The sequence below is a fragment of the Elephantulus edwardii genome, unplaced genomic scaffold, assembly GCF_000299155.1.
Source record: "Elephantulus edwardii isolate Elephantulus edwardi_28Jun2011 unplaced genomic scaffold, EleEdw1.0 scaffold00033, whole genome shotgun sequence".
Classification (NCBI taxonomy): Eukaryota; Metazoa; Chordata; class Mammalia; order Macroscelidea; family Macroscelididae; genus Elephantulus; species Elephantulus edwardii.
The window spans coordinates 10,474,231-10,486,250 of NW_006399783.1; the positions used below are offsets into that span (position 1 = coordinate 10,474,231).

Here is a 12,020-nt window from a genome sequence, read left to right on the forward strand (position 1 = left end):
CCATTCTTCTCTCAATCAGCCACAGTTTGTTATGATTCACACAGTCAAACGCCTTTGCATAATCAATGAAACACAGATATACATTTTTCTGGTATTCCCTGCTTTCAACCAAGATCCATCTAACATCAGCTACAATATCCCTAGTACCACGACCCCTTCTAAACCCAGCCTGGACTTCTGGCAGTTCTCTGCTGATGTGCTGCTCTAGTAGTTTTTGGATAATCTTCAGTAGAATCTTGCTTGTATGTGAAATCAATGATATTGTTCTGTAGTTTCCACACTCAGTTGGGTCACAGAAGAGTAATGAATAGAACATTATTGTTGTTCTGTACCATCAAGTCGGAACCGACCCGTAGCTGACCCTTCAGTGGGTTTTGGAGGCAGTAAATCTAATGGGAAGAGATTGCTTATCTTTACCCTGCAGAGCAGCTGTTTGATTTGGGCCACGTGCCTTTGAGTTGAAAACACAACTCCTTAATCACTAGGCTGCAATAGCTCTCTATTAGAACTTTATGGGATAAAACTAGGTGATCTGACATCTTTTGAGCAGTTCTGTTTTCTATAGAAAATAAGGAAATTTGCAACCAAGTAAAGTTCTTCCAACCGACAATATAAATTTTCAGACTGAAAGGTCTCATTAAGTGTCCACCATAGTGAGTGATGAGAAGATTTACCCAAAACCTCATATATATGATATTTGAGAATGGTTATGATAAAAACAAGGTTAAATCATCTGTAAGGGAAGCATCAAGTCACCTACAAAAGCTTGAAATAAAATGTCAATAGACTTCTTAAGAGAATCATTGGAAAAAACTAGAAGACAATATCATGATAATCTCAGATTTACAAGTGAAAATAATTTTTAAACTAGATCTGTATTATTATGATAGAGTAAAAACATTTTCTAACATGTTGTAAAGATGCATATTCTCCCAAAATATATCCCCAGGTACTTGTTCTTGGGAAATTGTTTTAATGTGTAAGCCAAGAAAGTGAAAGGTATGGAATCTGAGAAAGAGAATTTCTGAGAATTTCTTGTAATCACAAATTGTGATATAGTAGGTAGGACTTATTATAGAAAGAACTGATGGAGGTTGTGCGGATGAAGAATGAGTGGTCAGAGAGCTTAAGCCTCAAATGACTGTCATGTAATATGATAGGAATTGATTAGATGACAAGAGTGAAAAAATCAAATCAGGAATAGGATAACATTATTTGAAAACAGAGATACAAATAGAGGTTAAAAGTTCAAACGTGGCTAGAGTATGGTTAGTATGTGCCATAGAATCAGAACTGACACACTGCTGACCCTCCAGTGGGTTTTCAGAGCCTATAAATCACATGGAAGGAGATTGCTCACTTTGTCTCACAGATCCACTGATGAACTTGAACTGCCTGCCTTTGAGTTGATACTACAGCTCTTTATACAGCTCTTTACTCTCTAGGCCACTAGAACTTCCTAGAATAGGGTTGTTACTGTTAGGTGCAGTCGAGTCAAGTTTGACTCATAGGTTTCCTATCAACAACAGATCTGAAGCCTGTCATATCCCGTGCCATCCTCACAATCTCTGGTACACTTGAGCCCACTGTTGCATTCACTGTGTCAGTCCACCTGGTTGAGGGTCATCCTCTCTTTCTCTGTCCCCTCTTCAATGAATAGACTGACCTAGTAACATACTCAAAGTATGTAAGGCAAAGTTTAATCACCTTTGCCTCCAAGGAGCACACTGGGTGCATCGTCTCCAAGACACACATCTCTGCTTGTTCTCTTGGCTGTCTATGGGATGTTTTTAGTACTGTTCTCTTAACACCACAGTTCAAAGTCATCAGTTCTTCTTCTGTCATCCTTATTCATTAGCCAGCTTTCAGCAGCATACCAAGTGATTGAAGAGACCATGCCTGATTAAGACATACCTTAGGCTTCAAACTAATATCACTGTTCCTTAATTATTTAAAGAAGTCTCTGACTACAGACTTTCCCAATGCAATATGTCTCCTGATGTCCTGACTGCTGAAACCAAGTGTATTGATTGTGAATCTAAGTACTATAAACTTTTCAGTACTGTTAAATTTTTGTTACTATTTAATTTTTAAATAATGGTTATGCTACTTTAAGTGAAAATTAAAAATTCAGTAAAAATTGTAAATACTATATTGAAATGTGAAATATTCAGTGAATTTTTTATTTCTCTATTTTTCATCTTTCAAATGAATATAGCTAGGAATTAAAATTTGGCCTAAGTGAAGAGGGGAATTTCAGAACATTTAATTGTGCTAATGTGAAACCTATACTTGGACCAAGATGCAGTCGTCAGAACAGAGCAGGGTAACACTGAATGGTTCAAAATTGACCTGCAAAAGGTGGTGCCAATGCTGTGGAGGTAGTTAGGATGACTGCGTAAAGTCTATCTTGGCATTGTTGAAGAGGCAGCTCTTAATTCTTTGGATATATTCGTAGTAGTGAGAATCCTGGATCAAAGTTACTTCTATTCTCAATTTTCTATGGAAGTCTGACAGCTGGCTAAAATATTCATACGATGGAATATAAGGCAACAATGAAAATTTATAAATTACACGTAGATGGTATACCAATTGACATATTTCAGCTAACAGATGCTGCCCTTGATGTGCTCACCAAGTTGTGCCAAGAAATCTGGAGAACAACCACTTGGCCAACTGACTGGAAGAGATCTATATTTGTTTCCATTCCAAAGAAGGATGACCCAGCAGAGTGTAGAAACTATAGAACAATATCATTGATTTCACATGCAAGCAAGATTCTACTGAAGATTATCCCAAAATGACTGGAACAGCACATCAGCAGAGAAGTGCCAGAAGTCCAGGCTGGGTTTATAAAAGGTTGTGGTACTAGGGACATTGTAGCTGATGTTAGATGGATCTTAGCTGAAAGCGGGGAATACCAGAAGAATGCCTATTTTTGTTTCATTGATTATGCAGAGGCGTTTGACTGTGTGGATCATAACAAACTGTGGCTGACTCTGAGAAGAATGTGAATCCCAGAACACTTGATTGTTCTAATGTGAAACCTATACTTGGACCAAGAGGCAGTCACAGTTGGGAAGGTGTATGCCAGGGATGTGTCCTATCTCCATACCTTTTCAACCTGTATGCAGAACAGATTATCTGAGAGGCTGGGCTCTATGAGGAGAAGTGTAGTGTCAGGATTGGTGGAAGATCTATTAAAAATCTACGTTATGTAGATGACACAACCCTGCTTGCTGAAACTGAGGAGGACCTCATCCACTTGCTGCAAAGGGTCAAGGACTGCAGCCTTCAGTATAGACCGAGGATCAATGTCAAGAAAACAAAGATTCTCACCACTGGACCAATTGGTAGCATCAGGATGGGTGGCAAAGGGATTGAGATTGTTCACAGCTTCAGATTGCTCGGCTCCACGGTCCACACTTTAGGCACCAGCAGTCAGGAAATAAAAAAACGTATTGCGATGGGAAAGTCTGCTGTTAGGGACCTCTCTAAAGTACTCAAGAGCAACGGTGTCTCTCTGGTGACTAAGGTGCGCCTGATACAGGCCATGGTTTTTGCAATCACTTGTTATGCATCAGAGAGTTGGACAATGACCAGGGAGGATAGAAGGAGAATTGATGCCTTTGAGCTGTGGTGCTGAAGAAGAGTATTGAGGATATCATGGACTGCCAAGAAAACAAACGGATTCATCCTAGAGAGGGTTAAACCAGGCTACTCCTTGGAGGCAAGGATTCTGGGGCCTCGTCTGACATACTTTGGACATGTTGTAAGGAGAGAGACATCATGCTTGGTAGGGTGGAGGGACAGCACAGGAGGGGAAGACCCTCTGTGAAATGGATTGATTTGGTGACTGGGGTAATCGGGATGGGTGTGTCAGAGGCAGTGCGATTGGCACAGGATAGAGCAGGGTTTAGGACTGTTGTATATAGGGTCGCTATGAGTCGCAAACGACTTGATGGCATATAACAACAAGAATAACAACAGGTGAAGAGAGTGGCCACATAAAAATATCTTGGAGTGTTTACTCTGTATGATAATGCCTTACTATGTTATGATGACTGCAGGAAGAAAAGCTTCCTATAATGATTTATAAAAGTGATAATAATAGAAAAACTTTTTTTCCTCCCTAGTTTTCCTGGAGCCAGAAACACTGGATCTTTTCTTCAATTTGTATCATTCATTCCCACCACTCCTGTCTCAGTTAGTAAGTGAAAAACCATTTAATACTTTCTTAAAGAAACAAACCACCAAACCTATCTTATTAAACTTAGGAAGGGGTGGTAGTTACATATTTTTAAATCCTATTTATATATGTCCTTGACTAGCTTTTCCCTCTTGGTTAGTGTTTGTTGCTCTTGTGTTCCATTGAGTTGGAATGGACCTATAGCTGATCCTCTGGCAGGTTTTCAGATGCAGTTAATCACAGGGGAGGAGACTGCCCATCCTTCTTCTGCAAAGCTTCTCTTAGATTCGTACTGTGTGTTGTATGGATTGCTGCACAGCTTCTTGCCAGTAGACCAACAGAGCTACTTATGCTTAGTGATTACCTCACAAAAAATTATTTAAATCTCTTGGTATATGTATTGCTTAAATTGTCAGATTATAGTAATAGTCAACAGTCTTCAATTTTAAGGTGGAGATTAGAGCCAATTCAGAACCTAATTAATAACTGTTGATTAAGCCCTTTCCTACAACAAACCAACCCTCTAGGTCTTTAAGTCTCACTTCCTTCCTACTCAGTCCTCATCCCTTCTTTTGCCCCTTACCAGCTCCTTTACTTCTCTTATTGTGTTCAGTCCTACCTAGCTCCATGTCTTAGACTTGACAAGGAGCCCCCATCAGATTTCTCTGAATGAGAAGTGGACCTACGTACTCCAATTTGTGCTTTCAATGTTGTGATTTTTGTGAGAAAAGAACTACTCTAGTTCTGTTATTTTTTCCAATCAAATTCATGTTCAAAAACTTCTTGAAACTCTGGTTTTATGAAACTTTGAGACCATGGGACATTGTGGAATCCAAAACAGGATGGACAGGATTTAAGACAAAAAGGTCAATTTCATATCTAAGCTGATGCAAGTCAAGTTAAGGAGCTGTAATACTATCTTTAATTAGCAAAGATGTTGCAAGTTTAAGGTATACATTAGCAATATATTTATTTAGCTGTATTATCTTCTGGAAAGAATGAACAGATTGTTGACATAACCCTTTTTAAACATGATCACAAGAAAAAGCACATGTTTGTTATTGACTCTGAAGGGTTTCAAGGTATCACAGATATTAGTGAACAACTCTAGACTGGTGTTGCAATATGGTGCCATACATAGAACTCAAGCCTTCTGTATTCTAATCATTGCTGTCTTGCTTTTAGTTGTTTAAAAACCTCAGTTTAAATTACAGTTACATTTTGGGATGAAAGAAAAAAAGGTGTCAGTACTTAAAATATAAAGAGGTGAAGCAGCTTTTTTTAGAAAAGTAACATTTATTGGGCAGGCTCTGTTATTTGGTGCTTAACTTAATCTTCAAAGTGACCCTCTGAGGTAAGTATTATTACCTTCTCTACTACTTGGCCAACTGATTGGAAGAGACCCATATTTATTCCCATTCCAAAAAAAGGTGATCCAACAGAGTGTGGAAATTATTGAACAGTATAATATCACAAATGCGAAGGCATTTGACTGTGTGAATCATCACAAATTGTGGTTAACCATGAGGAAAATGAAATCCCAGAACACTTGATAGTGCTATGTGAAAGCTACACTTGGACCTGGAAGCAATACTCAAAAACAGAACAGAGCAGGGAAATAATGTGTGGTTCAAAATCAGGAAGGGATTGCATCAGGGATGCATCCTGTTTTCACACCTTTTTAATCTCTATGTAGAACGGATCATTCAGGAGGAGAGTTTTATGAGGAGAAATGTGGCATCAGGATTGGAGGAAGACTCATCAACAACCTACATTATGCAGGTGACACAACCTTGCTCGCTGAAATAGAAGACCTGAAGCGCTTTCTGTGTGAAGTCAAGGACGGTAGTCATCAATATGGATTGAAGCTTAACATCAAGAAGACAAAGATTTTCATCACTGGGCCAATTGGCAGAACCATGATAGATGGAGAAAAGATTGAGGTGGTTAACAATTACAGCTGGCCCAGCTCCACAATCAATTACACTCTTAATACCAGCAGTCAGGAAATCAAAAGACTAATTGCATTGGGGAAATCTGCTGTTGAGGACCACTCCAAAGGTACTGAAAAGCAGTGATGTCAGTCTAGAAACTAAGGTGCACCTAATCTAGGCCTTGGTTTTTGTGGTTAACTTGCTTTGCGTCAGAGAGCTAGACAGTGGCCAGGGGAGACAGAAGAAGAACCGATGCCTTTGAATTGTGGTGTTGTAGAAGAGTCTTGAACGTGCCAGGGATTGCCAAGAAACAAATAGGTCTGTCTTGGAGAGAGTGAAACCAAGGTTCTCCTTGGAGGCTAGGATTTTTGAAGTTGCTTCACGTACTTTTGGCATGTGGCCAAGAGACTGGTCCTTGGAGAATGACATCATGCTTGGAAGGGTGGAAGAACAATGTAGGAGAGAAAGATCCTGGATGAAATGACTGATACAGTAACTGGGGCAGTGGGGGTTGATGTGCTGGAATTAGTGAGACTGACTCAGGACAGAGCAGGGTTCAGAGCTGTTGTACATTGGGTTGCTATAGGTCACAGGCAACTCAACAGCACGTAACAGCAACAGCATATTAGGGAGCACTGGTGGCTGAGTCGCAAGACACTGCATTGTGGTACCAAAGGCATGCAGTTTGAATCCACCAACTACTCTGCGGGAGGAGGATGGGCAGTCTCCTCCTGTGCTATTAATTGCCTCTAAAAACCCGCCGGAGGATCAGCTATGGGTCAGTTCCAACTCCACAGTACACAAAAACAACATATAGAGGAGGAAACACATATTCTTCCAGGTGACAGAGTTAATACTAGAGCTGTTTATATCCAAACTCGAGTTTTCTGGGCCAAAAAGCCCTGACTGTTTTTAATATACGAGTGGTTGCCAAACTTTCTACACATCAGAATTGCTGGGAAGTTTTGTATTTTTTTATTTTTGACACTAGGGCCTCTAACACATTAGAGAACACTTAAAAAAGGGCACATTTTGACTTTTGTTCCTATTCTCACACCAAGAGAGCCATATATTTTTTTTATGTATGCTACCACCTGTCTTAAATATCTAAACATTGAAAGTTCATTCAAATAATAATAATTTAATAAATTATCAGACACATATGAACCAGTGCAAAATTATTGGGCCACTGTGGTCTAAAACTGTCAGTGTGGCAAGTTCAAGAAAGATCACTTCAACTTTAGTACCATTATCATAATTAAGAACTCAAGAAATTACACTGTTAGGTGCAATATAAAAGTTAAGGCAGTTAAACAACAAATATGAGTTAAGAATGTCTACGGTATATAGTTCTTCTAACAGAATTTTATTTACTAGTGCTGAAGATTTCAATGAATGATATGTGTGAAATATTCCATGGTAAACTGAGTTTAGGACAGGTTTGATGAGAGTTAAAGTTCCAAGATTTTTTTTTCTCCCTTGCAGCTACCACAGTGTATAATGAGTAGAGTTTTCCAAGTGTATTCCATCACAAAGGCATGTTTTATTTTTGGTTGACCACCTGGATCATCAATTCTAAAACAGAACTGGACATCAGGATTGCTTGGAAAGCCTTTTGAACACTTGTCTAAACCCGCTGTGGTGGATTTCTAAATGAAATTATTCGAAAGGGGGTTTACACACGAAGAGGAATTTTAGTAATGGCATGGAATGGTTGTGGGTAGTAATGGTGATTCTTGACATTTATCTTTCAGTGTTTTTTATCATTACAAATTTAAGAATATTTTCAATGTAAAGACTTGTATTCATTACATGTGGAGATAGACACTTGCAAAATTGAAATAAATTTTGTTGTTATTTTTAGGCACTTTCATGTTTAGTTCAGTTTGCTTCTACAAGAAGGTCCTTATTTAGCAGTCCTGAACGTGCCAAGTACCTTGGTAATTTAATTAAGGGAGTAAAAAGGATACTTGAAAACCCTCAGGTATTTATGAAGTAATTTAATTAATATTTAGTATGTAGAAATACAGTTTTTCTGCCAGAGGTACACAGTAAACTCAGCATGAATTTATTATTACTCTGCAAGAAAATATAAAGTATCATATTAGTCTTCATTGTATCCCTTTAGTAGCAGTTTTGTAGTAGTTTTTTAAAAATAGATGTTTTATTGACAGACTTTAATGCATTTTTTTGAATATAAGTAGAGTTCATGTATGTTGTTGTTTGTTTTTGCCTTTCCTATTTTACTGTGGGTTTTTTTAATTCCCAAGTTACTGACGTGATTAATTCAGAGTTATCTCTTAACTATAAAACTTAATATGAATCTAAGCATTAATATTGGAGGAAGTGGCTTTAAACTATGAAGGGTTGTTTGGGTTTTTTTTGCCCTCTTTTGAACAAATAAGATTTTGTAGATTATAAAGTGCATTAAGGACAGCATCTGTGGTAATACTGATCTTAGAGAACTGAAAAACCTAACTCACTGCTGTTGAGTCAATTCTAACTTAAAACAACCTTGTACAACAGAGTGAAAGTGCTTGGTAAGGTTTCCAGGCTGTGAATCCTCCAGAAACAGCCATCTATCTGCTGTGGAGCTGCTAATGGGTTTGAACCATTAACCCTTCAGTAACAGCTGAATGCCTTACCCACAGTGTCACCACGACTCCCACAAACTTACATAAACTTTTTTCTCCCTGGATAAATATTTTTTTCTAGTTTGATTTTTTTAAAAGAGTACAGATTTTAAAGGTTAAATGATTATTAAGGAAATGTATCCAAGTCTCGTGGTTATGAGTACCTTTTTGGGAACTAGTATCATTCACAGAGAAAAAGTATTCTTGCTCCAGAAAAGTTGCATTTATTGCAATTTCTTCTCAGTAGCAATTTAAATGTGTTACACCTTTTAGTGTTAACATAGATGCTGAAATAGGTTTATTTTCTTATGACTGGAATTCTAAGAGTATATTTTTAAAATTTTAGTTGTTTGACTCACTGATATCAACCAATATGGTGAGATAATACCACTACCAGATAATTCTCTTTAATGAATTTCTGGCGCTTTCAATCTAATATTTAATCTATGTTTATTTTGAATATTTTGTTAGTTACTTTAGCATTACAATCATGTATTTAAAGCCTTTTAAGTACAAGATATCTTTCTGCAATTTGCCTTAGTAATTAGACACCATTTTATATACTTTCTTGGAAATATGTGAATGAAATATCTTAGAAACATTTTCGCTCTTCTGCTTAGTAAAGGTGATCAAACTTGTGATTCCTGTGCCTTCTTCAAGGAACTCTTGGGCAACTAGGGGCACTTTTCTTGCTCTTTTAACTTCTCCTCTCCACAAAGTTACTTTGTGTCCTGAAGATACTGTTGTGGAACTTTCTGTTCTCCATTGTTTGAATATCTCTTTAGAAATGAAGAATTATTTGAAGACACAGTGAGTGACTGTAGGCTCTGAAAAAGTACTTGTAGAATTAAAGGAGATTTTCATGTTGCACGTGTGTGTGTGCGCACGCGCATGCACACACCATTTAATATAAGTTTAATTGGTTCTTCTCTTTTCCAGAGTTTCAAGGGCCCATCCGTATTTTCATTTAATAATTTCCAAGTTATTTATTGAACTTTATTTTAATCCAAAATATACACTCACATATACTTATTTTGTTGATATAATAATTTCCCAGATATCATCATTGACAAGATTAAATCTTTCAGCCTTTACTTGTTGGTAGCTTTCTAGTTTTGTTTTTTTTTATTGTTATCCTGTCCAGTGGCACAAAATATGTTATTAAGTACCTATGAAAAATGAAAGACTTAATAAAAATACACATGAATTTTTTTTTATGGTATGATTGGTACCTAAGTGTGTTTGTAGATATAAGTTAAAAGCTTTTCTTTTTGTCTTGTAATTTAGGGTTTGTCTGATCCAGGTAATTATCATGAGTTTTGTCGATTTTTGGCTCGTTTAAAAACAAATTATCAGCTGGGAGAATTAGTTATGGTGAAAGAGTATCCTGAAGTTATCAGATTGATAGCTAATTTTACAATTACTAGCCTTCAGGTAAGTGAAAATATGTTGTTGCTGTTACCATTGAGATGGTTTTTTTTTATGTCAGTTGTTGTTAGATGCAATCAGATTGACTCCAACTTCTAGTGCTTGCACAATCAACAGCTCTAAAAGGTACCTGATCTGTTGATTGGTGGGAAGTTTTTGTTTTAATATCTATTACTTTAGGTCTTTGAAAAATTTTCACAGTAATAGTTTAAGTAAAGAAAAAGTTAATTATAGTATTTATAATAAAGGTTTAGAAATCACTTAAGTATCTAAAAGTGGGGGAATAAAAACTATAGTAAACACGTGAAAAACTAAGAAAAAATTATAGATTGTATTAAATGGAAAAATTAATCTTATAAATCTAAACAGGTGGTTTATAAAGCCTTATTTTATTCATGATGCTTGGATAGAAGTTTATTAAAAGGAAATACACTAATGATTTGACAGTGATCATTTATAGGTGATAGGACTAATGAGAGGTTGTTTTTTTATACACTTTTGGTTTTATGAAATTTGCTATGTTGTTAAGTGTGCATTACAAACATAAGCAAAAGAACATGAAATTTAAAAGTGTAATGGGTTTGCCTCTATTCTTGGTTTTACTGGAAAGTGGAATGTCACTTTAAGTAACTTTTGCTTTTATTTCTTTACAGCATTGGGAATTTGCTCCCAACAGTGTTCATTATTTACTAACCCTGTGGCAACGAATGGTGGCGTCAGTTCCTTTTGTGAAGTCAACTGAACCCCATTTATTAGACACATATGCACCAGAAATCACAAAAGCCTTTATCACTTCTCGGTTGGAGTCTGTTGCCATAGTTGTGAGGTATTGAAAACTAAATGTTTGTATTTTAGCTTTGTCTTTTGCATTTTATATATGTTTTAAATGAGGTGTAATTTAACTACTATGAAATTCACCTGCACAGTACAGCTTGGTAAGTTGTCTTGATAGGTAGATGTTACTATCATAGTCAGTATATAGAATAGGCTCGTTATCTCAGAAAACTTCCTTTGTAGTCAGTGCTCTCATTCTTAATTACTGATCTGGTTGGGGTTTTTTTTCTTTTCCCTTACAGTATTCATTTTTCTTAGAATGTCATACAAATGAAATAATTAGATAGCCGTTTTGACTGACTGCTTTCATTAAGCATAATGCTTTTGCAGTGAGTACATTTTATGTCATTAATCTTTCCTTTTCATTGCTGAGTATTATTCCATTATATACATACATATATTGGAATATTTATATCTTACAGTTTATCTGTTTACCTCTCATTGGTAGATATTTTTATTATTTCTGTTTTGAGCAATTATGAATAAAGCTAGTGTAAACCTTTTGTACTATTTTTTATGGGGCTATAAGTTTTCATTTCTCTTGAAATGCCTAGGAGTGGGATTACTGAGTTGCATTTCTCTGGAATAAATACCTAGGAGTGGAATTCTTAAAGTGCATGGCAAGTTTTCTTTGAGTGTGTGTTTGGATTTTTTGGCATTTATAAGAAATTGCCCAAGTATTATTCAAAGTACCTGTATCATTTTGCATTTCCACCAATGGAACATGAATCTAGTTGCTCTGTATACTTAGCAGCATTTAATATTTTGTTGCATTTTAATATTTTGCACATTTTTTACTTATTTTAGTAGCATTTTTTAATAATAATAACTTTTATAGTGGTACCTAATTTTCTTGTCACTAATCTGGAGAACAACCACTTGGCCAACTGACTGGAAGAGATCTATATTTGTTCCCATTCCAAAAAAAGGTGACCCAACTGAGTGTGGAAACTACAGAACAGTGTCATTGATTTCACATGCAAGCAAGATTCTACTGAAGAT

General features: G+C 36.5%; 1 protein-coding gene across 1 annotated transcript in view; it reads left to right on the plus strand.

Moving 5' to 3' along the window:
- Positions 1-12,020, plus strand: part of RANBP17 (RAN binding protein 17) — a 499,911-nt gene that overhangs the window by 98,609 nt on the left and 389,282 nt on the right. The window contains exons 8-11 of the mRNA XM_006884340.1: positions 4,137-4,210; positions 7,988-8,107; positions 10,044-10,190; positions 10,838-11,010. Of these exons, the coding sequence (XP_006884402.1) occupies positions 4,137-4,210; positions 7,988-8,107; positions 10,044-10,190; positions 10,838-11,010 (514 nt within the window). The remainder of the gene's footprint in view (positions 1-4,136; positions 4,211-7,987; positions 8,108-10,043; positions 10,191-10,837; positions 11,011-12,020) is intronic.